General features: G+C 43.1%; 1 protein-coding gene across 5 annotated transcripts in view; it reads left to right on the plus strand.

Moving 5' to 3' along the window:
- Nucleotides 1-27,586, plus strand: part of PPP2R5C (protein phosphatase 2 regulatory subunit B'gamma) — a 137,373-nt gene that overhangs the window by 73,960 nt on the left and 35,827 nt on the right. For all 5 annotated transcript variants that reach the window (XM_081047812.1, XM_081047811.1, XM_081047813.1 and 2 more), the window contains 2 exons: nt 8,696-8,895; nt 26,495-26,605. In XM_081047812.1, the coding sequence (XP_080903938.1) occupies nt 8,696-8,895; nt 26,495-26,605 (311 nt within the window). The remainder of the gene's footprint in view (nt 1-8,695; nt 8,896-26,494; nt 26,606-27,586) is intronic.

Consider the following 27,586-nt stretch of genomic DNA (forward strand, 5'->3'; position numbering starts at 1 on the left):
TAATATTTTTGGAGCATAGTTGACCACATGTAACTGAAACCACGGATGGGGGGACTACTGTATCTTGTTTTAATTTATTTCTGTCTTATCAGTGCCTACTACAGTGCCTTGTGTGTATGTGTTGGGTAAATTGTTTAATCCCTTGTGATACAGGCTCCCTGGTCAAGGTCAGAGTCTACTCTGAGATCTCGGTATTTATGTGCCAGACGCTTCACACCATGTGCTTTAGATCTGATAGACAAGTCATACTACCATTTATGTTACACATTTGGGATCATAATTGCTGATCTTTTCTGAGAGAAGGAGGGGAGTGGGAGAAACTATATAAATAGGAAACAATTAGAAATCACTTAGAACTTCATCTTTTTTTAAAAAAAGATTTTATTGGGGAAAGGGAACAGGACTTTATTGGGGAACAGTGTGTACTTCCAGGACTTTTTTCCAAATCAAGTTTTTGTCCTTTCAGTCTTAGTTTTGGAGGGCGCAGCTCAGCTCCAGCTCCAGTTGCCATTGCTAGTTGCAGGGGGCACTGCCCATCATCCCTTGCAGGAGTTGAGGAATCGAACTGGCAACCTTGTGGTTGAGAGCCTGCACTCCAACCAACTGAGCCATCTGGGAGGCAGCTCAGCTCAACGTGCCGTGTTCAATCTTAGTTGCAGGGGGCGGAGCCCACCATCCCTTGCGGGACTCAAGGAATTGAACTGGCAATCTTGTGGTTGAGAGCCCACTGGCCCATGTGGGAATCGAACCGGCAGCCTTCAGAGTTAGGAGCACGGAGCTCTAACCACCTGAGCCACCGGGCCGGCCCTAGAACTTCATTTTGACTGGGAAATTTTTTCAATTAAAAAAAAGATATCCAGAGCTTAAATTCTTCAATATAAACACTATGTAGGGGAACATTAGACAATGTGTTGGGATTGTGTGCGTGTGTGTGCATGTGTGTCTCTGTGTGTCTGCACGTGTGTGTGTGTGTGTTTTTCCAGTCCTAACTAAATTGAAGTTAGTCTGTAGGTTTTCGGGGTTGATTGATCTAAAACGTTGTGGGAAGGACTGACATATATATACATACCTGGAGTGTGCACGGACAGCTCTGGGGGACACCAGTTGGCAACCTGGTGGGTGCCTTTGGGATGAGAGAGGGTCTTCTTTTTTTTTTTTTTTTTTTTTTTTGCTATATGCATATATTCTGCAACCTTTTTAATTTGAAATATATCTCACTTAGAGAACCATATAAAACAGATATAAACTGTAATGAAGTGATTATGAAACAACTAGTTATGTAACCACCACCCCAGACCAGGCACCCAAAAACCCCCTGCACGTCCTGTATGGGTTTTAGGGATGCCTGTTTATAAAAATGAAATAATGCTGAATGCATCCTTTTGATCTCGCCTCTCTCCCTGGGCAGTGCTTTGTGAGGTTTATCCTTCCTGTGTGCGTTGTGTGTGCTGCATTCATCTCCGTGGTTTGGGGATGTTATGTAATGTCCACTACTGCTGGGTACTTGGGCTGCTGGTACTGCTGTGGATGTTCTTTTATGTATGTTGTGGTGCCCGTGGGAGAGAGCCCCGACTCGCGGGCACGTGTGTGTGCCATGCACTTGATAAAGCCCCAGCTGCAGCCCCCTGGCCTAGTGTGAGAATCCAGCTCTACACCTCCTCCCAGCACTTGTGTCCTCAGACTAGTGAATGATCGTCGATCTGCTGGGTGTCTCACGGTATCTCGTGCTTTCGGTTTGCATTTGTCTGGTTATTAATACGCGATGATCCTTTCATACATGGTTAGCCATTTGGGATGTTATGTGAAGTTCCTGGTTAAGACCTTTGCCTACTTTTCTGTTGGTACTCTGGGTTTTTCTTACTGATTTATTGGAAATGTTAATATATTCTGGACATGAGTCCATTGGCTATCTGTATTCAAATAGTTAGTTCCCCTACTCTGTGGCTTTTCTTTTCATTCTTGGCGGTGTCTTGATGAAGAAAAATACTTGGTATTATATGGTTCAATTTATCAATCTTTTAATGATGTCTTTTTAAAATATAAGAAGTCCTTCTCTCCCCCTTTCTCTACGTAAGATATTATTCTGTATTATTTTCTAAATGCATTAGAGCTTTGTCTTTCAGATTTAACTCCAAACTCTCCAGCTTATTTTTTATTTTTTCCACATAAAGATATTTTTATGTAACTAAATAGATACTTTTAAAAAACAATGATGTAATTGTTTTTTGTTCTTGTATATAATGTGATCCATTTCTCCTTCCTTCCTTCCTGTCCCCGGGAATCTACTTGTCCCAGTACCATATATTTAAAAGGACCTTTCTTCACTGGTCTGTAATCCAGTTGTCGTAAATCAAATACCCACATATGCACGGGCCTGTTCTGGACTCTGTTCTCTGGCATTGCAGGGCTTGGCTATTTTCATTAATGAAGCTTTACAGTTAGTTTAGATTTCTGGAACAGTGAATCCCCACCCTGTTGTTCTTCTCCAAGGGTCCTGGTTAGTGCTGACCCTTTGCATTTCCATGTACCGTTTGGAATTTACTTATCCAGTTCCTACAGTCTCTGCTGAGATGGATTGGGGTAGCGCTGATCTGTGGGTCAGTTCTTGATCTGCTGAATGTTGTCCCATCCTGACGAATGCATCAGACTCGGTGATGAACCAGTGAGAGCTTCTCTCCGAGAGGTGATAGGCATCCCTCTGAGGAGGGGGGAAGGCGTCCCTCTGAGGAGAGAGGTGTCCCTCTGAGGAGTGGGGGGAGGCGTCCCTCTGAGGCAGGGAAAGGTGAAGGGCACTGCTCTCACCACTTACTTGCAGCGTTGCTCTGGCAAGACAAAGAACAGAGTCGGCATTTGCAGGTGAAGGGACGGTACACACAGGAAATCAAAGGGATTTACATATATGTTATTAGAATTTGAGTCAACCAAGCTAGCTAGATACAAAAGTAATGCCCAAATCACTACTTCTGTATCGTAGCAGCAGTTAGAACATTGTCTTTTTAAAGATACTATTTACAGTAGCATCAGAACATAACAAATACCTAAGAATAAATCTTAATAAATGATGTGTAATAAGGAAAACTTGAGTAATCAGAGAAATATTCCATGTTCACAGATGGGAGGACTCAATATTGCAAAGACTTCCGTTCTCCCCAGATCAATGTGGGAAATTTAAAGGGCCGCAAATAGTCGAGACACCGAGCCAATCAAGGTGAAGGGCTGGCTCTGCAGACGGTTGGTCTTATTCTAAGGCCCTGGGATCTAAGACTAGTGTTGGTGCAGTGACGGGTGACAGGTCAAGCGTGCAGATGCTTGATCTAGGACAGAAGGGACACAGGAAGCATTGGGGCAACATGGTCATTTCAGAAAATGCTGCTGAGCTTCTGTTTTCTTGGTGGGGGGGATTTGCCATCTGGAGCTCAAGGAGAATTTAGTACATATTAATGAAGAATCCCAAATATACCCCAAATTGTTAGTAGTGAATTTACTATTCCTGCTGACTTTGCACTGAGAATAAATGACTAGAAGACGAGATGACGCCACAGCTGAAGTTCGGCTCTTGGCTTTTGGAGAAATTGCTCATTTGTTGCTCTTTTGCATATTTTCGTAGACCCTCGTGGGCCCCCTGCTCCATGCCATTAAGAAGGCTGAGTGAACACTCAGGTTGCTGGTGGTGACACGTGATCTCTCGAGCTGCCTTGGCTACTTAGCGAGTATTGTGTGACCAGTATTGTGTGACCAACCGGGAAGTAGTTCACACACTCGCAATTGTACCTTGGGAGCATTTCTTGAGTTGACAATCTTTGGTCTATGGTTTCTGCTGCTCTGTCTCTGTTTCTTTGGGGTCACGGTTATTTGGGAAAAGCCCTCATCTCTGTACCAGGAAGGCCTGGTTCTACTGTCCTCTGCGGCTGTTGTGCAGAAAGTCGGTCCTTTTTGTATACTGGAATATTTGTTTTCACCACCAAGACTTGTCATGTGAAAGTGGGTTTGGCTTTTTAAATTATTTTTGTATACAGAGTTCACATGATGCCTCCTTGCATGTAGCGACAATTTAGTACTCAGCCTTAGCACGTCCTACGCGTTGGTGGTTCAAATGTATTCTGTCCCGTCTCACAGTCCCTGCTGTAGCTGAGGGACACATTCGCAGCACCAGTAAAGCTGGCCGGGCTGTGATTAGCTGTTTAGGATGTCCTGGGAAAGCCTGCGGGCTCTTGTTGCCTAGCAGGGGCTCCAGAGCCAGACGTCCAGTGGGTACCGATTTGTGGATTAAATATTAGCACCTCTTACTTTTTTATTCTTTGTGGAAGAAGAAAACATAAGTGGAAGTCCTGTTACTACCTTGGGTAACCCCCGGGGCACGCCCCCACTTTGGAGGTCAGGGGGCCATGCACCAAGTCTATTCCATATCGCATGTTAGAATGCCACCTCCCTCCCTGTGGGACCAGGGACACCTACCAAGCCCGAAAGGGTACCACACCTGCTCTAATGGCAGCCTTCATTAATCATGCCTATCCATCATTTACTAATTACCAGCTTCCCTTTAGTTAATGTGTTTTTAGAAGAGTAACACGTCCATTCTTATCTCCGCCTCCTTTGTGTTATTTCATATGCCATGGGTCATGTCTTCTCCCCTCCTCCTCCCCTGCAGATTTTACATGAGTATGCCCATGCATTTTGCTCCTTCCCTTGGCATAATAGGGAAGCATCCCAAGTTCACTTAGCAAATCAGTGAAAATATGGGGTGGAGTGGGGCGGAGCTAAAAAGATTTATAGAAACATGAGGTGCTTGTGATGTTGTTTGTGTAGAAGAATATTAGAATATTATAGCTCTCAACTTTAAAAATAATAAAAGGAAGCATTAACAAATATTAAGAATGTTCTCCAGCCTAAACTGTGATAGCTTCGTTTATATTCTTTTCTCTTAGATCAGCAGTTTTGATGTAGTATCAGACTTTTTGGTGGTGTCACGGGACATTTCCTGGCAGGTGTCCTTTTTATACCCTTTCTAGTTAAAAAGCCTTGTCATTGGACAACTCCAACAGGCTACATTTGTGCTGTTTAGTTGACATTCTCTGTTGGGATCAAGATATATTCATTAATAGGTTCTGAAACAAGTATGTCAGTATTATTAGTTTGTGTACAATTCAAAATTAAAGTAAGCCACTGTCGTGCATGGGCAGAATTCAAAATCCATTATTATTATTATTATTATTATTATTATTATTATTATTTTTATTATCTCTATTCTGTATCATAGAAGTAGTTATAAGATTTGGGTCAAATCTTAAGGTCATGGTTTATTACTTCAGAGTCAGGCAGTCTTGAATACCAAGCAACTGAAGTGTAGACTACCAACAATGTCAGTGCTGGTTAGTTTTTAACATTTGGTTTATATTACATGGATAATCAGAAGAGTAAAGTCAAGTACAGGTTACAGTCTGTCATACCTTTTTTTTTTGGCTTTCAAGATTAGCAATGCTAACTTATAAAGACTTTATTTTTTAATTGCAAATCAATACATAAAGGCATAAAGCATATTCTTTCACCACCTCCACTCATTTTTATTCCCCAGTGGTGCAGTCCTCTTAACACAGCAGAAAGTAAAGACTTTTTCAGTATGCTGACCAATAAGCAGCTAAATTAATATGCATTCAAGAAACATGGAACTATTTGATAGGGATTAAGGATACAGTATTTTTATTACTGCATTCAATTTCATGGTTATCATATAGATTATTTTTAAATAGTGAAATTATATTTTTTAAAGTAATAGCCAAATGAAGTTTTAAAAAGTAAAGAGAGCTTATGAGATTATAATCATAAACTTTTTTATAAAGTATAAACAAATATAGTACTATAAAACCTTAGCTGTCTGGAAAACTGGAAGAATTGACATAATTTCCAGAAAGTTGAGATTTTCTTCCCTTTAGAGGAATTTTAGATAGAAATTATATGGAAAAAAGATTTTACCCTTCTCTTCCTTGTTAATCATAATAGATTTTAGTGTTTTTGGTGACAACAAGTCTTTTCTCTGAATGTCAGTTACTATACTGTGTTTTAAAAGTGAACAGTGCTTTCGGGCCTTTTGAGGTATGAAAGATTTCTTTGACACCACCCCACATGACTCCAGCATCCGTCTGAGTCTCGATGCCCTTGTGTTAGAGTACACTATACAATCACGTGTGCTGTGCCACTTCCTGCGTGGTGGCCGTGGGCAAGGCGTTTTAGCACTGAGTCTCATCATCTCCACCTGGTGCAGCCGGGCCGGCCCGGCTCTGTGCTTACAAGGGTTCATGACGAGGTGTGCCTAGTGGGGTCACCTGGCACTTCTTAGAAGCCATGCTGAGTAGGTCCTGAGTGAAGGGTGTCAGGGTGGCCCGTAGGGGAAATGAGGACTTCTTAGTTCTCTGCAGTGCCGAGCATGAGCATGTCCAAAGGTCCCAAATAGGCAAGCTGTGACTCTGACTGCCAGAGGAACTCAAACGAGGTGATCCCAGCAAAGCAGAGGGAGGACTAAGGGCACAGACACGAGGGCTGGAGTCAGGCGAGGAGGCAGTCCAGAAAATGACAGCTTTTCGTTGGAAAGGCTGGTCGTGTGACTGTTAGGAGACCCAAACACTGTAATGACTGTTACTTGTTTAAAATGACTGAAGAGTCACTGAGTAATCACAGTGTTTGTGAATCACATTTTGGTTTCCATGGTCCCCTAAGTGTCCTGCAGGCAGTGTACCTTACCCCCTCACCCACATCCCTGCACACAGTACAGGAATCGCAGGGACACGAAGTGGGTCAATTCAGGTTTGGGCATCGGGGACAGAGGGAACTGGAGAGCAGTCACCTGGCACCTGTTCTCCAAAAGCATCTCGTTGAGGAAGAAATAGTAAGCTAGCTAGCTACCTGTTGAAAATAGCAGGAAGTGCTAAATGGCTGGCTCAGTCTAGCACATCTTGTCTAACTAGGAAGTAAGGACTGGCCTGTAGAAGAACCCAGAACAGGAAGTGGACAGGTAGTGGTGGAAGGCAAGAAGTGTGGGGAGGGCTATTGGGAAGAAGAGGCAGTGAGCATGGGCAGATGAAAGCAGGAAAGTCCAAGGACCCAGGAGGTGCACCTTGGGTACAGGCTGGTGTGGGCCAGTGGTCTCAGGAGCCCTTCGCACTCCGCAAAACCAGGTAGGCCTCCAAAGAGCTTTTGTGTATGTCGGTTTAGCTACCGACATTGACCACGTTTGAAATTAAACCACACACACAAAAAGTTAAGTATTATTAATTCATTACTAAAATAATAAACCTGTTACTTGTTAACAGAAATAACAGTGTTATGAAAATATTATGTTTCCTAAAACAAAAACAAACTTAATGAGAGGGTGGCATTGTTTCGTATTTTTGCAAATCACTTGAACGTCTGGCTTCTTGGAGACAGCCAGCTTCTCCTGTGTGCTTCTGTGTTCTGTCTGCTGCTGCATGTTTTGGTTGAAGTGTAGGAAGACAGGTTGGGAAGAGGAAGAGCGTCTTAATAGCCTTCGGGTCACTGCGGACGTTTTCTTTGCTATTACACCAGAACTTAACAGATGGGTATTTTCTTGAAGGAATCGGCAGTGTGGAATCTGAAACGATATCACTAAGCTATCTACATTTTATGACACTAAAATCCAGAGGATTGTCGTGCCCTTCGAAGTGCTCCTTTGTCCTTGGATGAGTGTAGCGCTGTTTATTCATCCCTTGGGAAATACTGGTCACTGAGTTCTACAAATCTCCTAAGACATTTGTAAATCACAGACACATTTCAGTATATTTATCAATAAATGCTGTCGTTAGCATCAGCCCGATCTCTTCCTCACCCTGGGGAAGCTGTCAAGCTCACACTGGCAGATAGAAGTTTCCCAAGCTTCCCAGAATTCTGGAAAGGCATACAGGACTCCATTACTTCCCAGCCCTACACTGACCCTCTAAACCTGTTTCTTAATCTTGTTGTATTGTTGTAAAGATGCCACGAAAAAATTGTGTAAATGTGTATAAAGCTTTTAGGATGGTACCTGGCCCAGATAAGCACTCAGTAAAAAATAGTGGTGGTTGTTATTATTAGTGATTTTCTATACTGCTGTCATCATTGGTGATGTGTGATGACCCACCCCCAAATGGGGAATGAAAAGTGCTTTGTGGAGCAGCAGGGGTTTATAACAGCTCATTTTGGCAATCTTTAGACTCCCCTGTACGTCTACAGCACTAGCAGACCTGAGGAGACGTCCTTCCCGTGTCCTCTTCTTGTCTTGCCTATACCTGTGATCTCGGTTGTCATGTTGGTGTGAGTGTTCATGGCCCTCACCCCAGGCCGGGGCCTGTGGATCGCCTCTTGTTCCATTGCCCACACGGTGTTGGCATGTGATAACTGGCTCTCAGATAGTATTTGCTGAATGAACGCATTTAGGGGGAATTTATTCTGAACTGCTCTCGATGTAGTCTCAGAGTTAAGAAGTATAGAAACTATCATATGAAGCATATGTTCTGAGCAGTGACTAGTGTTTTTTTCTTTCCATTTTCTTTAAGGAATGTTTAACCTCTAGTCACCCCACCCCATTGCTTTTTTTCTTGAATATCTATTAATTCAAAATAAAAATAGTAGAAGGCTTTAAAGTGTTTCATAATAATTTGGGGTCAAGCATTTTTGTGATCAATATTCTTTGCTTTCTGCTTTTCAGATGTTCCTCCTGCTGATCAAGAGAAGCTTTTTATCCAGAAGTTACGTCAGTGTTGTGTCCTCTTTGACTTTGTTTCCGACCCACTAAGTGACCTAAAGTGGAAGGAAGTAAAACGAGCTGCTTTAAGTGAGATGGTAGAATATATCACCCATAATCGGAATGTGATCACAGAGCCCATTTACCCAGAAGTAGTGCATATGGTAAGTGAGTACAGCTTAACCAGCGTGTCCCAACCCTGAGGTACCACCAAGGCTCGGAGATTCTAGAACAAGCTGAGACATTTGAGCCTAACACAACACTTCCCACGAAAAAAATCCTCCTGTTCCAGAATTTGTACTTGTGCCTTGAAGAGTGAAAATCTTTGTAATGTGTCCTGGATTATAGTGATAATAACAGTGAGAGAAATTGAGTGCCTGTAGTGGACCAGCTGAAGTGTTAACTCACGTAATTCTCACAAATACTCTATGGGGTAGAAATGTTAGAACTTTTATTTGTACTTATTATCTTAGCCTCTTTAAATTGTTTCTTTTTAACATATATAACATTAACATAACAATGCCCATATATAATAATAGAAGTAAACATGCTGTCCACACATGTACAGGAAAATTCTAATGATGGGCTGGAGTGAAGATAATGATGTAGCCCAGCTGGTGTCAGGACAGTCCATCCTGATTGGCTGAGCCAGTTGTCAATGCCGGTATCAGGACACACCCAACTCTGTCATCCTCCAGTTAGCTCATTGTTGGTTTCCTTCAGCTCCCAAATCTCAGACCTCTTGGGTCTCATATTTCACAGCCTGTCTTCAGGTCTTTTGCAGGCTGTCACTGTGACCTCAGTACCACCTGGAAACACGTGATGCCTAAAGTTACTAAAACTCTCACTGTTTGACACTGAACTCCATTTTTCTGTTGAGTTTTTTTGAATTGTTGATGTTTTATTTGCCTTTGAAATTAGTACTCCCTCCCCAGTTACTAGGGAGTCCTTGTTGCTTAAGATAAAATTTTAAATCCTGATTTTTGTTGAACTCCTTAAGTTCCTGATTTTCCCCCCAAAGCTATATATTTCAGAATTAACTTGTTGACTTAAAGTATGTTTATTTCTCATTTTAGTATGTTTGCTTTGGAAAAAGAAGGTGAAAAGGAATGTTCTTGTGTAATTCACAATCTGTTGTGTCAGGAGTTGCGATCAACTTAATTGTTTTAATTTATTGTTGTTAACTCTTAAAGTTCAGAATTTACCAGCGTGTGGTCATCCTAGGGCTGCAAGGGCCACATAGGGCCCTTCCCCAAACTCACACCTGAAGAACAGTCGTAGGCACATATACTGAGCAGTAAATACTCTAAAACCTTACCCATTCAGACTAAGGAAAATTGGGGAATATCTTTTTTTCTCTCCTTAATTTCAACTCTCAATTACTTTGGAAGGCCTCCAAACCCTAGGATCACAAAAGTCTCTAATCTTATATCCTAATACTTTCATAATTTTTTTGTTCACAATATACTATATAATCTTCCTGAACTTTTTTTATGGTGCAGGGTAGGGATAAAACTTTAACTGTCTTCTAAAAGGATGGAAAAATCGTGTATTGAATATTCCATTTCCCTCGTTGATTTTAAATGCTTTTTATTATATAGTTATATTTATTTTTAAGTTAAATTTATTAATATATATTAAATGTATAAACACATCCATTTATTCTACATTAAATCACATGTACGGAAGGGTTTCTGTTTTTAAGGAAACAGCCCCTCAGTCTCACTGGCAGTCCCTGAGTCTCACTCTTAACCCTAGAGGGGAGTCGGCGGAAAATGAGAGTTCACTTGGCCTGGTTTGCCTCAAATGCTTGCCCTTGACCCAGTGTCGCCCGCCTGCTTGAATCAGTCTGTCGCCTACATTTATTTCACAGTAGCAGTATGCATTCGCAGAATCACTTAGGATACTTAAAACCATTAAGACTTCTTTTTTTTATTAAATAATCATTACTTCTCCTCAAAAAAAAAAAATTTTTTTTTTTAAAAATCATGGCCTCTCTTCTCCCGGTCAAAATCATGTCCTAACTAGGTTCTCTTCCTGCTGTCCTCACTTTGTTCCCCACCCTGAAGTTCAAGCCCAGCTGCAGTGTTGGACAACTTGCCCTCTAAAGCATTTAGCAGACCCTGAGCACCCACTGTGGGCCAGACACTGTCAGGAGAGGAAATAGGGTGGAGCCAGATTTCTGCCGTTCCGAAGCTTTCCTGTTTGTGGAGAACAGGCTTCAAGTAATGCAGCTGGTTGTGTGTCATTGTAGGTTATGGTAACACTGTGAAGGAAAGTGTAATGGAGTAGACACAGGTACAAGCCTGCCATATGCCCAGGTGGTGGGAGAAAGGTGCAGAGAGAAGTGTGTGTTTGGTGAATTAGACTGGCCCGTGAAGATAGGTGCACAGGAGGTACTTTCTGTGTCACCGAGAGCACAGAGGACCAGTTACTCTTTGCTCTGCTCTGATTGGAGGGGGTGGGGATAGAGCACAGCCTTTCCCTTACCTCCAGTTTGTCTGGAGCTTTGGGGGTGCAGGGCGGGGTGGTGGGCAGATAGCATATCTGGGTTCACTTGCTGTTGTTTTGTTCTGGAGACACGGGGCCTTGATGAAAAGTATAATGAAAGAAGAAAGAGTGTAGTGGGGGTGATTCTAACCTCTAAGAGGTTGCGTAGCTGCAGAATTTGAGCAACCAATAGGACTCCACCCCGAGCGGTGCCTGGACCCAACGTGGCGGGTGGAAAAGATGGGGCCCCTTCGTGGCTCCATCCAGGGGCTCCGGTGTGCTTGCCACTGACCCAGCACCCAGTGGCGTGCTTGAAAGATGCATGTGTGTGTGTGTGTGTGTGTGTGTGTGTGTGTGTGTGTTGTCATACCGTGTTTCCCCGAAAATAAGACCTAACCGGAAAATAAGACCTATGCATGATTTTTCAGGATGACAGCCCCTGAACATAAGCCCTGATGCGTCTTTTGGAGCAAAAATTAATATAAGACCCGGTCTTATTTTCGGGGAAACACAGTAGTATTTTCAGAGACATTAATTTCCATATGCTTTGAAGAATCCAAAGCTTTAAAGAATTATACTCCTTATGCTTATTTCTTTTAAATGGATTGCCTGTTAAACTGGACTACTGCTTGGGTTTTTAACAGATTTAGAGAGGGAACTCACATACCATACAATTCACCCATTTAAAATGTATAATTCCGTGGTTTTTAGTATAGTCACAAGATTGTGTAGCCATTATCACATCTAATTTTAGAACATTTTCGTCCCCCTAAAAGAAATGCCGTACCCATTATTGGGCACTGCCGTTCCTCCCTAACCCTTCCCCCCAACCCCTGGTGACCACTAATCTCCTTTCTGTAGCTGTCAGTTTGCCTAAGCTGAACAATTCACAGAAATGGAGTTATGCAGTATGGGGTCTTCTTTCACTTAGCATAATGTTTTCATCCTCGTTGCAGACTGTACCGGAGCTTATTTTCATTGCTGAGTAGTATTCCATTACATGGTTATAGACCACACTTGATTTATCCATTCATCGTTGATGGACATTTGGGTTATTTCTGCTGCTTGGCAGTTATGAATAATGCTTCTGTGAGCATTCGTGTACAAGCTTTGGTGTGCATATATGTTTTCATTTGTCTTGAGTATTTACCTAGGAGTGGAACTGCTAGGTTACATGTTAAATCTACGTGTTCAACGTTTGAGGACCTGCCAGACTGTTGTCCACAGAGGCCACACCATTTCACACCCACCGCAGTGTGTGATGGTTCCAGTTTCTCTACATCCTCACTACACTTGTGGTTGTCTGCCTTTGATGACAGCCGTCCTCGTGGGTGTGAAGTGGTGTCTCACTGTGGTTTGCCTTTGCATGTCCCTCATGGCTGTGTGTTTTTATACATGATAGACTTCAGTCCTAGAATGTAAGAGAACAGTACAGATCGTCTAGCCTGACCCGTTTATCTTCCAGATTAAAAAACTTAGGTTCGGGAAACAAGGATGAAAAGGAGCGGTACCCAGGGGTAAACTCCTGGCATCTATATTCTCAGGCCTAAATAACAAACTTCATTATCTCTTAATTTCAGTCATTTTTAAAAATATAACCAGCCATCTGTTTTTTTAAGTTACATTATCTAGTTAATCTGTTTTTTTTCAGACATTGGCATTTTTCTCATAGTTCAAACTGATAGCAAAACCAAGGAGCCACTTTTTTTACGGAATGCCAGTTTTACTTGAAGAATGACTGACAAACTGGTTATTCAGACTTGAACATTTAGCACGCATTTTCTCAGTAAAACGAGAATGGCAGTCTCGGGAAAACAACTGACAGTGTTTGCTGTCGATGATGAAATTTGAGCTTTCAGATGAAAATTTGAATTTTGGAAAAGTTGTGTCTGTGGGAACCTTCTCGGTGCCACAGCCTCTTCTGCTGGGATAGGGGGCGAGATGAATGGATGGGAGCTTTTAATACATGTGACATATGGAGTCCCCACTGGAAGATCTGCATAATTTGTGACCAGTAATTTCCAGATGAGCAATAAATGATGTTTCAGAATCACTCACAGGCCAGAGAGCCATTCACGTACACGACACCCCCACTGAGGAGGTTGGAGTCTCCACAACAGCGAACCTTGACCATCTCTTGGCTAGTTTTGGTGTAACACCAAAGAAGTCCAGTTACCTGAAAGGGCTGTTCGGCACCCCTCCCTCTTCCGGCTGCATATCTGTGGGAGACGGATGTTTCTTCCTGTCTTTCAAACAAACCAGCATTCTAAACGCAGGAGCAGACATGAGAAGTCAGCTGTTTCCCATAAAGCCAGACATGAAAAAGGTTTGCAAAAATGTAAACCAGTGCCACTCTTCTCACTGGGTTTGTTTTCATTTGGGGAAATATTTATCATGAGTTCTTTTATGAAATAAATAATATTAGTTGTTAAGAAAAATTATTTTTATAAATGTATGTTATTTGTATTAAGACATAATAGTTTATTATTTTTAATGACTTAATATATTTTTTTAATTTCTCTGGTCTAATTTCCAAAACAGTCAATATCCATAGCTATAACTCTTAAACAAAAGCTCTTCGGGGTCCTCAAGAATTCTTAGGTGATTAAAGGGGTCCTGAAACCAAAAAGCTTGAGATCCACTCTTCTGAAGGAGTACCAGTGAGAGGCCACAGCTGGCACCACCGGGGAGCTGGTTAGAAATGCCTCCTCGTGGGCCGCGCTCTGTCACCTGGTGCCCAGTTCTTCCGTGCCAGGAGCTTCAGAATCACTGTTGAGACGAACCTTCCTGCGCTGCCCCCTGACATTAGAGCCCTCATAGGGGGGCCCAGGACAGGTCTCTTACAGGCCCAGGCCGTAAACTACCCGAAAGGAAGAAAGGAAGACTTGCGTGCTTCTTCTGTCTCCCATGGAAGTCAGCTCACTGCCTCCCCATTGAAACGTTTCCTAGGGGCTCCGAGGATGGTCCCTGATGCCGCATTTTCTGCATAGACGTGTGCACTAAGACTAGTGTCAGGAGTCACGGGTGAACATAAGCTGAAGGGCAGAAAGGGATTGGTTAGGTCGACGGCAGAGTGAGTTGGGTGGCACACCGTGGCCTCTCCAGTTACCCACACGTTCCGTGCTGGGTTATAAGAAGACAGTGAATAGCGGCGGTATCTGCCCTACACTACACCCCCTTGTCTGGGAGACTGTATTCAGAGGAATACAGTGCAAACTGTAAATAGTAGCTGCCTTTGGGTGGTGTGATTATGTGGATTTTCCCCTTTTACTATATTTTTGTAATTTTTGAAATTTTTAATAATGATTTTGTCATCATCAAAAATCATTAAATATGTTTTTCTTTTTGAAAAAACAAGCTTTCCATATGTAGTATAATAGTACTGTCCTTATCAGGACCCATGTTGGATTTCCAGGAAAAACAAGTTCACATTTTAATCGGTACTGCTGGTAAATGACTTGTCTTGTGCTTCACTTAAGGATTGACGTGGGACGTTCTTCTGTTTTCATATCTGATATACATAGTGTTCTGGGAAGCATTACTTGTTGTAAGGGAATGGGAGAGGAAAGAATGTTTTGAATTAAAGAAGGTAGCATATTAACCAGTGAAGCCTCAAATGGTCGACAGATTTTCAAGTGATGATTTAAGTCATGCATTCCCCTTTTTGCTCAGTTGTTTTTGCTTCACCAGCGTCACCATAACGTGTGCACTGACATCAGCGAGCGCTAAAGCAGATTAAAACAAAGTGCTTTTGGAATCCAGAGAATGATTTTTCTACTTTAAACAGTAACGAGCCATTTCTTGGAGATTTGCTCTTATTTCAAGAGAATTTCCCATTGTATTGTTTGATGTTTTTGAATTATAAAAGAAATGCATGTTTGTTTTATAATAAGTGAAATAAATACAAAAACATAGGAAGTAAAACTTCATCTTTTTCCTGACTCCACCCTTCACCCCCCGTTTCTACCTACACCCATTCCGATCTCCAACCGAAACTTTTTTTTTTTCCCAAAAGGCTACTAAGAAACTTTTGGGGGTGATGGATGTGTTCATTATCTTGATTGATAGTTTCACAGATGTGTGCATATGTTAAATGTATCAAATTGTACACTTTAAATATGTACGATTAATTATATGTCAATGATACCTCAGTAAAGCTGGGGTGTGTTTTTTTAAGCTCCTAAGTTGATGGGTATTTCTTTGGTCTAGGAGCTCAGTGAAAAAAATCCTAGACAGTAGGGACATTGTCACCAAGAAGGTTTGGGAACTTAATGCCTAGTAAATACCTTTCCGTTACATTTTTTAAAATTAATTTTAATTCATGTACAACAAAAATCACTTTTTGTAGTGTACGCTTCTCTGAGATTTGATAAACACGTGTAGTCCTGTAACCACCAGCACAGTTAAGATAGGGAACATTTCATTACCCTCTGAAAAAGTTACTTTATGCTACTCCTCTGTAGGCAGGCCTTTCCCGTCCCCGTTATCCCCGGCCATCACTGGGCATTCCTCCAGCCCTGTCATTTTGTCTTTGCCAGACTGTCACATAAGTGGATTCGTCTAGGGTGTAGCCTTTGAGTCTAGCTTTTTTCCCTTAGTATCATATGCTTGAGAGTCATCCGTGTTGGGTTATCAATAGTTCGTTCCTTTACTTGCTCAGTAGTATACAGAAGTGGCACAGTCTGTCCACCCATTCCCCAGTTGAGGGATATTTGGGTTATTTCCAGTTTGGGGCAATAAAATTATAAATATTCATGTACAAGTTTTGGACATAGGTTTTTATTTAACTTGGGTAAACACACAGGCGTGGGATTGCTGAGTTGTATTGTGTCTGTAGCTTTCTGAGAAACTGCCCAACCATTGGACAAAGTGGCTGTACCATTTCTGCACTCCCACGAGCAGTGTGTGAGCGTGCGGATTGCTCCATGTCCTCCTCAACATTTGGTGTCAGCAGTCCTTTTATCTCCTTTTGGCTTTAATTTGCATTTGTCTAATTACTAATAATATTGTTATTGAGTGTGAGATGACTTTCCATATCCTGGGTGCACGTTGTTTGCCTCTTCTGTGATTTGCAAGTATTTTCTCTGTGGCTTATCTTTTTATTTTAACAGTGTCTTTTACAGAGTTTTTGATTTAGATGAAATCTAATTTATAATTTGTTTCTTTCATGGAAAGTGCTTTTGGTATCATATCTAAGTAATCCAAAGGTTTTCTCCTAAAAGGGTTGTAGTTTTACATTTAGGGCTATGATGCACTTTGAGGTTCTTTTTTTTTTTTTTTTAACCTGGATTTACAAGTGATTATATTTATGGAAAACTGTTTATAAGACTAACCATTCTCCATTGAATTGCCTTTGCACCTCTGTCAGCAATCAGTTGACCATATTTGTGAGTCTTCTTCTGGGTTCTCTCTTCTGCTCCTTTGATCTGTATACCTGCTCGCCGATCCTGTCTGCGTTATTGTCACCTTGTAGTAAATACTGAGATCGGGTAGTGTGAATGCTCCAACCCTGTTCTTCTTTTCCCAAATTGTTCGGCTCTTCAAGTTAGTTTAACTTTCCATATAAATTTTAGAACCAGCTTGTCGTTATCTACAAAATACCTTTCGGGGGCTTGGATTGGATTGCATTGAATATGTAGATTTGGAGAGAATTGATATCTTAACAGTATTGAAGCTTTTGATCTGTGAGCAGGTATCTCCCCATTTTGCTCTTTTTTGTTTAGTCTTCAGTATGTAGATCTTACATGTATCTTTTTAGACTCACAAAGTATTTCATTTGGTTGTAATTGGGACTGTTTACTTTCTAATTCTAATTATTTATTGTCTGTTTTTCTTGCAGTTCCATCAGGTTTTACTTCATGTTATTTGGTATATAAATGTTAGTATTATTTATTAGTTGAATTGATCCTTCATCATTATAAAGTAATCCTTTTTATCCCTAGTAATGTTATTTGCTCCAAAATCTACTTTGTCTGATGTTAATATAGCCACTCCGCTCTCTCGACTAGTATTAGTGTGGTACTTCGTTTTCCTTCCTTTTTCTTTTGACCAATTTCAATCTTTATAGCTAGAGTGAGCTTATTGTAGACAGCACATAGTTGGGTGTTACTTTTTTGTTCAGTCAGACAATTTCTGCCTTTCGATTGGCGTGTTCAAGCCATTTATTTTCTGTGTGAGTATGGATATGTGGGGTTTAAATCTGCCATCTTGCTGTATTTTCTGTTTGTCCCGTCTATTCCTGTCCCCTTTTCCTCTTGTTCTGCTTTCTTTTGGATCAACTGAGTACTTTCATGAATCCATTTTATCTCCTTTGTTGGCTTTTTAACTATAACTCTCGTTTGATCTCAAGTATTTTGCTTTCCTAGAACATGCCTTTCACTTATCACAGCCTCCCTCAAGCAATAACATGCCAATTCACATAGAGCACAAGAACTTGACAACAGTATACTTGCATTTCTCCTCTCCTAGCCTTTCTGCGGTCATTGCCATACATTTTACCTCTTCACATGTTATAAACCCCACAACATACTATATTTTTATTTTTAAACAATTATCTTTTAAAGAGATTTAAGTAATTCTTACTACCTTTTCTACTTCCCCAAGTACCATTTTTACTCTCTCCATTGTGTAGATCTAGAAATCTGTCTGGTGTCAATGTCTTTCTGCCTGACGACTTTCTTTAGTATTTCTCATAGCGCAGGTCTACTGGTGATTAATTCTATCAGTTTTTGTCTGTTCAAAAAAGCCTTTCTTTTGCCTTTGATTTTGAAAGATGTGCCTCTGGAGTGTCGAACTCCTGGTCCAGGTTTTATCCTTCGCCAGTCTTGCCCCACTCTCATCTTGTTTGCATCATTTCTGATGAGAAATCTACTGCCACTCCTGTTTTTGTTCCTCTGCACAAAAGGTATCTTTTTTCCCTCTGGCTTCTTTTACGATTTTTTCTTTTGTGATTTTTAAGCAATTTGATTATGATGTGCCCTGGTTTCCCTCTTCTTGTGTTTGGAGTCCGTTTATAGCTTTCATGAAATTTGGAAAAGTGTGTGGTCCTTATCTCTTCAAATACTTTTTTCTGCCCCCTTCCTGTTCTGTGGGGACGCCAGTCACATATGTGTATGTTAGGTTTCTTCCAGCTGTCCCTACAGCTCACCAGTGCTTTTTCTAGTCTTTTTTTTTTCTTTCTTTGTTTCATTTGGTAGTTTCTCTTGCCATCTTCAAGTTCACTAATCTTTCCTGCGATGTTTTATCTGCTGTTAATTCCCACCCAGTAAAATTTTCACCTCACACGTTGTGATTTTCATCTCTGGTAATTTATTTGTGTCTTTTTTATCCCTTCACGTCTCCACTTAACTTTCTGAACACATAGAATACTCTTTAATATCTTTGCTACTTCTAACGTGTCAGCTCCAAGCAGTTCAGTTGATTGGTTTTTCTCTCATTATAAATGACGTTTTTCTGTTTCTTTGCATGGCTGGTAATTTTTTATTGGATGTCTGACACTGAATTTTGCCTGTTGAATGCTGTTTCCTTACATATTTCTACTAATGTTCTTGAGATTTGTTTTGAGAGGCAGTTAAGTTACTTGCAAACAGTTTGGTCCTTTTCGTTCTTGCTTTTGAGATGTGTTGGGAAGGACCAAGAGCCACAGTAATTCTATGGCTAATTATCCCCATGATTGAAACAAGGACCTTCTGATTATGAACCCAGTGTTCTGTAACTTGGGAAGTTTTTCAGCCTGGTTGGTGGGACCAGGCACTGTTCCAGCCGTGGGCAAGTACTGGTGTCTTCCGTCTTTTCAGGAGGTTCCCTTTGTGGCCTCCGGTGCTCTCCTCACACAGATATGCTGATCAGTCCTCTGCTGTCAAGCTGAGGGGGCCTCTGCCATCTCAAGTGTTCTGTCTCTTCTCTGGGTCTTTGCCTTGCAAATTCGAGGTACCTCTGTCTGTGGGGGCTCCCCCAGGGTTTTTTCTCCCTGTGCTGCAACCTGGAAATTCCACCCAGGCAGGCAGCTGGACACTTGTGGGCTCACTGCACTGTTTCCCATCTGTCAGGGTTTGTCCTTCATTGCCTGAAAGCCAGGATCCTGAAAACAAACCATAATTGCATATATTTTGCCCAATTTTTTGGTCAAGAACTAGGGTAAATCCCATTGCTGTTACTTCATGTAGTCTTAGAAGTATAAGTCTATGTTAATTTATAATAATCAACACAACTCCATCCACGCAGGTGATCCAGCAATGATTCTAAAGATCAAAGCTTATATGTATCATTTGTAATTCCATAAGTACATATATCTAGTGGGTGGTTAGGGCCACAGCATGAAAATGGTTGGCTATACATACAGACTGGGAAATGGTGAGTACTTTAGTTCTGAAACTTCCCTGTTCAGTTTATTTATATCATGTAGGCTAAAGAATATATAGTTTTGCTATTCTAAAGCATTCGTAAACTCACATTTTTCTACAAAAAAAGAGCAGAATATGTGACAAAGCAAATCTTTTAGAATGTAAGTGTAAAATCTAGCTGGTGGCTATACAGCTACTCCCTGAGATGATACTTTTTTTATTGTTTTTTTTATAACAAAATATTGGGGAATATATATTATTCAGAATCTATGCAAAACTAACCTTTGGCCCGGAGTAATTCACTTAAGAGAAACTTCCAAATCCAATGTTATCTTTAAATAACACTAGTTGAATTGAATTATAAGTCCTCACTTAAATTAACATCTTCGATAGGTTGTTGGAAACTGCAACTTTAAACGCAACAATGCAGCACAACAAACAAAACCAATGTTACCAGAGGCTAATTGATACAAACAAGAATTAAGTTCCTTCAGCTTTTTTCTGGTCACAAAAACATCACCAAACTTCTAAATGAAGACCCAAAACATTTCTAATACTCAACATTGAAATAAATGTGAGCTATACAGACTCTTAAGCCAGATCAATAAAAACAAGTAAGTATAAGCTTATTCCGGGTCAGGGTCACAGTCGGCTGCAGCCAGTCGCTGGCAGCTCAGGGCACAAGGCGGGACCACCCTGGACAGGACACCCTTCCATCACAGGGCCACTCACACCTCCACCCATTCACATTGGGACAGTGTAGACACGCCATTCACTCACGGGCACATCTCGTGATGTGGGAGGAAACCAGAGTCCCGGCAAAAACCCACACAGACCTGGGGAGACCTGCACACTCTACAGATAGGGATTCGATTTTTATTGTCTCATTAACATTGTAACGAAATGATGTTGAACAAAATGACATTACTTGAGGACCTGCAGTACTACAAATTATTGCTTATCTTGTGTAAGTAGTCTTTCTATTCTTAAACTCAAAAATAAAGAGATAAACTCATACATATGATTATAAACGACTAGCATATTTTAATGTTTATCTGAAGTGAGATGGTATTGTACATGGAGTTGTGAATTAGTCATAAAATTAAAATATCTTTTGTTTAAAAAATTGAGACTAAACCTTTAATAAGTTTGTCAGGGTTTTTTAGTTGGCGGTTTTTTATTTCCATAATATCTTTAACCAATATTTAGGAACATACTTGAATAATTGTAAAAATAGCAAGCTATTCAAAATAAGAATTTAACTTGTAGTTCTTTTCTTCGCTATCATATTCTGGCATCTATTTGAAATAAACTACATTCTTTGAAGGCAGCTCTTGCCTTAGAGAAAGTGGTGATGTCGCATCGTGGAAAAGGGGACCCTGCTTCACTCACCTGTTTACTGAGTGCCCGTCTGTGCCAGGTGGTGCAGTGACCTGGAAGGTGGTGTCGCTAGGAAGACGTTAACCCAACAATTATCGAACCCTCTGGTTGTATTTGAGACAAATATCACACGGAAAATGTACAGCCTGATAGACGACCTTACAGTGAGGAACCCAGTTAGGACTGGTCAGGACAGGCTCCCCCAATGAAATTACACTGCAGCTGAGATCTAAGGTTTAGTTGGAAAATGTTCACAGTTTTCAGGTACTTATGTGAAATTGCAGTTAATAAGATGACAAAAAGCAGGTACTTGAGGACATCCTAGGTGCCAGCCTCTCGGCAGGTGCTGGACAGTCGGCATGAGTGAATCGTGGCACCTACATCCCCAGGATGACAGCTGCACTCCACTGGGAGAGCAGATTAGGACTAACTTTACACATGAGGAAAGGGACAGCCCTTCCCTTTAAGATTGCTACGAGGCTCAGGTGGCTGGAGCGTCCTGCTCCTAATGCGGAGGTCGCCGGTTCGATTCCCACATGGGCCGTGAGCTGCGCCCTCTACAGCTAAGACTGTGAGCAACAGCTCTCCCTGGAGCTGGGCTGCTGTGAGCTGCCAGGAGCAACCAGTAGCCATCGTGAGCAGGCCGGCCGACCTGCGACTGACAGCATCAGCCCGGGAAACAAACCAGAGTAAGGTTTGGGGGGAGGGGGAGATTGCTACTAGGACTTTTATTATCCACCTAAATTTTAGATTACATCGAGTTCATCAAAAATCTAATTAGAATTATGTTTCAGATTGCTTTCAGTGTCTGGACTGCTCTGTGGAGAATGACATCTTTGTAATAGGACGTCACCCCACCCTGGAGAACGGCCGGCCGGTTCCTCCACCTGCGGGGGAATTCTTCCGTGCCCTTTATTAGGAACTGTAATTTGGCTTGCGATGGACTCAGCTTTATAAATCCTGTCCACATGAGTAAAACAGCATATATAACATTGTAGAATAGCCCTGTAGTTTTGAACAAAAAAACGAATAATCCACCTTTCTTTTCTCATTGTCTCTGAAGTTAGGTTACTGGTGCTGTTCTTAGGAGCGAATTCCTTCCTATCTTAAACCTCCACGTATTTTCCTATGCTGCGGTTGTCACAGCATGAATATTTTATTGTATCCCCCCTTTCTATACCTGTACTAAAGGTTACAGGTATAGATAGGCTGAGAGATACTGCTGAATTGTAAGAATTTTCCAGAATGTTGCTTCCTGAGCCATTTTGGTTTGCATCTAATTGAATAAATTTAGCAATTTTGAGAACATCTGAAGGGCTGGTTTTAAGCACTGAACATAAGAGTGTCAAGAAAGCTGGAGTAGCAGGTGCTTCCTCATATTAGAGTCACTCCACGCCACACAGGTGGCCATGTAGACCACAGATGTGCGCACGCTGACTGTTTATGCTGCGAGCTGTTCCGTTTCACACGTGCCTGGTGCAGAGAGGGCTTCAGCCGATGAGCTAACCGAGGCAGGGGCAGGTTTTTCAGCCTGGGGTCCTGCTTCTGGGTAAGAAGAGGGCTGGACGAGGCTGTCCCCATGAGGCCTGCTGTCTGTGTCGCCTGATTCCCCTCTGTCCACGCCTCGTGGCTGCTCTGCTTCAGTGCGTTTCCGCTGAGAGGTGGAAGGGATCTATGTGATCGCATCAGACCCAGGGTTCCACCTGGAGTAGATACAGGGTTCCATGCGGCTTCTGTGGCATGACAGTCACAAAGGTCGCCTGTGGTTCTCTCAGACTAAACTCCACACGTCTGGACAGCACTCGCTCCCTCCGAGCACGAGGACGTTGGCACCACAGCGCTCAACTAACTGGAGCCCCGGAGCCATTCTGCTAAGCAGTGTCATGAGGGCACAAACCCAAGAGTAATTTGAAGTGGCCTACTGTTTGCCTCCTTCTCTTTTTTTCCAAATATGAATTTTTAGCATATTTAACCTTTTCTAGACATGAGCATTAAGTTAATGCACTGTAACGTGGCAGGAAATTGGGTAGAAATTACAGTGCAAGATTTCTGTGTTGCATAAAAGAAATAATTTTTTATCAGAGTTAGCTAATGATAAAACTTCCCAGATCTGGGATGATCTTCCTTCAAAGATACTAAAAAGGGGACTTCTGCGTTAAAAGCAAGTCAGTCCACGTCCCCTTGAAGACCCCTAACTCAGCACCTAGGATTCAGTGATGGGCATGGGTCGTGGCTGACCAGACGCCAGCAGTGGGGACTTCAGCTGGACACGTGAATCATTGCTTTGCTGCTGGGAAAGCACAACCAGCTCCCTAAGGAATCGGCTAACCGATGTGTCAGTCAGAGCTCCATAAGAGAACCGAACCCGTGGGGCAGAGAGAAGAGACTGAGCAATGGACTTCAAGGAGCGAGCGGTCTTAAGCCTTGAGGAGGCCGGCTGGGCAAGGCCAAGTCCGTGGGGCCGGGGAGGCCGGACTGAGGCAGGAGCTGCCGCTGCTGTGCCCTAGCATTGCTTCTTCCTCGGGCACCCACCCCCACTTTCACTACTAAGGCTTTTCAGCTGAGAGGGTGCTACTCTCCTTTACTGAAAGGCAACTGATGATAGGTGCTAACAGCTACTGAACACCTTCGCTGCGACACTCAGACTGCTGTTTAATTGAGTAATGGGGTCCTCTTAAGACTGGCCATCACACTGGGGTACGTGTTATTTTTCTACCATGATCTTTACCCATGACCTGCCAAATTTTCCTTTCCTGCCCCTTTTTATTCCTCTGGCTGTAACTGTCCCACCTGGTTGAAGCTCTGATCCCAGACTCAGAACCTCATCTCCTCTCCTCCCCGGGGGCAGCCTGGCTGGGGAGGGACCTAAAGTGGGCGAGGCGGGGAGTGAGGGCTGGCCGAGCCCCCGGGGTGGGGGGCAGCTGCCTGCGCGTGTGTGTACAGGCATGTACACAACGTGCGTGTGCCCCATGCTACCTCTGTCTCTGCCCATGTGGCGGTCCTTCCCATGTGAGGTGCCTGCTCCGGAGAGTGTCCAGCAGCCCTGAAGACCCCTCCAGGGAGGTCGCCATCCCCCCTTTAGTCCAAACGCTAGCCCCCGTTCACATGAGCTGACTGCTCGTGGCAGTTCCTGGGCGGCCATGGAAGCCTCTCTGGATGTGTCCCTGTGTTCCCCCCTAGGTGCAGTGCACCCCGACGTCCCGGGCTGCCCAGAATACCCCCAAACACCTCCACGCAGGATGCTCTCCCCACACAGCCTACCGCTTCCATCTACCAGAGGCACCCCAATCTTGGGGTGACCCTTTGCAACCCCCCAATCATTTGGCTTTGAGGGAAAGGATAGCAAACCCCAGATCACAGATGCCACACTCCCCGTGAGGCCTCGGCCCTGACTCCTCTCTGACTTCCAGAGCCCGGGAAGGGCAGCTCTGCTGCACGCAGCCCCAGCGTGCGGCCTTTCTGTAGCAGGGGTCTCAGCGCCTCCTCGTTGTTTGGTGTGGGCTTGGGGATCAGCGTGCCAGGAGAGGAATCTCCACTCACGGCCTGGGGACCAGTGACTGAGGACTGGCCAGCTAACTGGCAACTCCTGTCACAGCCTCTGTTTGTGAGTCACCTGTTGTCTGGAACCCTGTACGCACACCCTATTCACAGGTTCCAACTTTAAAAAAAAAAGATTTTATTGGGGAAGGGGAACAGGACTTTATTGGGGAACAGTGTGCACTTCCAGGCCGTTTTTCCAAGTCAAGTTGTCCTTTCAATCTTAGTTGTGGAGGGTGCCGTTCAGCTTCAAGTTGTTGTCCTTTCAGTCTTAGTTGTGGAGGGCGCAGCTCAGCCCCAGGTCCAGTTGCCGTTGCTAGTTGCAGGGGGCACAGCCCACCATCCCTTGTGGGAGTTGAACCGGCAACCTTGTGGTTGAGAGGACGCGCTCCAACCAACTGAGCCATCTGGGAGCTCAGTGGCAGCTCAGCTCAAGGTGCTGTGTTCAATCTTAGTTGCAGGGGGTGGAGCCCACCATCCCTTGCGGGAGTCGAGGAATTGAACTGGCAACCTGTGGTTGAGAGCCCACTGGCCCATGTGGGAATCGAACTGGCAGCCTTAGGAGTTAGGAGCACAGAGCTCTAAGCGCCTGAGCCACTGGGCCGGCCCCCGCATTACTCATATATTTTTACTGAACATTTTTTTTAACTAGTTTCTGGATTTCTGTCCATTTTTTTTCATTTCTTCCTGTTGTGTCTCTATGTCCCATTGCAGTTACTCTCTGCAGCAGCTCCTCCTACCAGAGGACAAGCATTTGGTGCTGAGGGCTTTTACAGTGGATGACTTAAAGAGGGGGTTTTTTTCTCCATGAAAAATGATGTTAAAGTTTGGGGTGCGGTAGCAGTAACAGTAGAGACAGATTGAAACTCCGTGGGTGACACAGCCCTGGCTGGACTCTTCCCCACAGATACCTTTAATTTTCATGGAGTTGGATTTTCTCTTTGGGGTCAGATGTTTTGATTCTGTGCTTTGGGAGGCTTTCGTTTGATCACTCGTAAGAGCCGTCTGTAACTGGCAGGTTTAGAGTCTGTAATGTACCTGATATTATTTAAACTTATACGAAAGAAAACAGTTGATGAGCTGATACAGAAAAACCAAGAAACTTTTCTATTTCTATCACAAATCTGTCAATTACATTGTGCTTTTTTTTAGAGAGAGCTGACTTCTTATTAACCGTGTGGGCATTGAAATGTACCTGTGCTCCAAAGAACCTTACATTTTCTATAGAAAACATCTGCTGGGAAACACATTGATGTTTTGAAGTTGAAAATAAACAGAGCCTGGGATGGGGGACTGGTGAAGGGCGGTGTGAAGATGGGGCTCAGAGAAGAGGGTTGTGAGTCCTACAAGGGTATCGTCCCAATGCCAGAGATATTTCTTCTTCCTGTCACTTCTTTGTAAGTTCACACAGACTAGACAGCTCATAAGTGTGGAGTCCCTAGGCACACAGCCAGGCTGCCCGCTCACAATCCCTCTCTTTGCCAAGGGACAGCCTTTCTCTGGGAATGACCCTCGAGCCACCCACTCAGAAGTCACCCGTCCTGACTGTCGCCACTGTTGCTGATTGCAGAGGATTTCTGCGGCAAGTCACACAGGGCGTCCCGGCGCAAAGTGTCATCTGCACTTTAGTTCATGGTCTCTCCTCTTTCCTGCGCATTCTCACCCTTTTCTTGGTCAACCTAGAACGTTCTCCTTGCTTTTGCACCTACTGGATAATAAAGGCCTGAGGAGTCATCACTGCCCATTAACATTTGCTGGGGATTTGGCTGTGAAAGGTGACAGCTCAGGGTCAAGTGGCAGTCTTGATGGTCACCTGTCTACAGCCGTGTTTCCTGCTGCAGTTTTGACCCAGGATCTCATTAGGGACCCACACTGCTTCTGAATTTTGAGAGTAAGGACAAGCCAGATAACCCCTGGAAGCATCTCTCATTAGAATTACTTAAGAGTTTTAAAAAATGTTCTCTGTAAATATTTTTAACATCCTGCTTATAATTATAGACTATGTTGGTTTTAGTTTGCAGTTAACATGTTTCGAACATTACCGCCTTCCTCCAATCCTACGGGAGCAGAATTTGACCCAGAGGAAGACGAACCAACGTTAGAAGCAGCCTGGCCTCATCTACAGGTACTAAACTCCGCGCGTGCACCAGAAACGGGCGTGAGTTAGGTGTGTGTTAGTGGGTTTTCCTGGAGCAAGTGCACTGGCCCTGGGGCCTCCCTGCAGCTGGTTGCAGCGGATCCCAATCTTTAGTGGCACAAACCTTGCAAACCTGTGCCTACAGGAAAAGGGTTTTCGCAGGAGAGAGAACATTTCATCGTTTTTCATTTGTTTGCTTGCATACTTTATACAAACTCCAAAGATTGGAATGATCACGTTTTTTAATGGAAATGACCACTTTGCTGAGAGCCATTGAGTTGAGGCCTAGAGGACTTACACTGACCTTTCCCAGTTTTCGGGAATTAGATTTAAGGTGTGCCTGCTATGTGCCCCAATGCCTTGCTCTAAGGCATTTGTAAGGTGAAAGGTTGATTGGGCAGGACGCCTTCGAGAAGGTACCGAGACCAGCTTGAGCAGAGCGCTAGGTGGGCGGTCTGAGTTGTCTGTAGGAGGGGATATGGAGAGGTGAGAAACCCAGGAAGGACCTAGGTAGAGGACAGACGAAAATGGAGGGCTGCCTCAATAGCAGAGTGTAGCCATGACAGCATGCCACCTACTCATGAAGGGGGAGGAATGTCCCAGCCCAGGTGACTGTGTCTATGACCTTCTCACCGAGCAGTCCCAGCTTCCTGTTTGCCTGGCTCTCCCAGGATACTTGTAAGTGACAAGCTGCAAATCCCACTCAGAATTTGGTCACAGCCCGGCTTGCGACAACTGTGCACTGTGGTCTCCGAGCTGCATAATTTAAGCATTGATGACATCAGCATGGAAATCATTTTATTTAAATGCCATTTTAAGAATATAGTTTGTGGTTCTTAGCTAAATAAAACAATTACCATCCTCAGTTATAATTAAATTACGCCATGTAATTTGGCATTAGTTCTTAGATACGTGGCTCTTTCTTGAGACTAATATTTGCAGACAAATCAACTTGTGATGTATTTTTAA

This window comes from Rhinolophus hipposideros (genome assembly GCF_964194185.1).
Source record: "Rhinolophus hipposideros genome assembly, chromosome: 5".
Lineage (NCBI taxonomy): Eukaryota > Metazoa > Chordata > Mammalia > Chiroptera > Rhinolophidae > Rhinolophus > Rhinolophus hipposideros.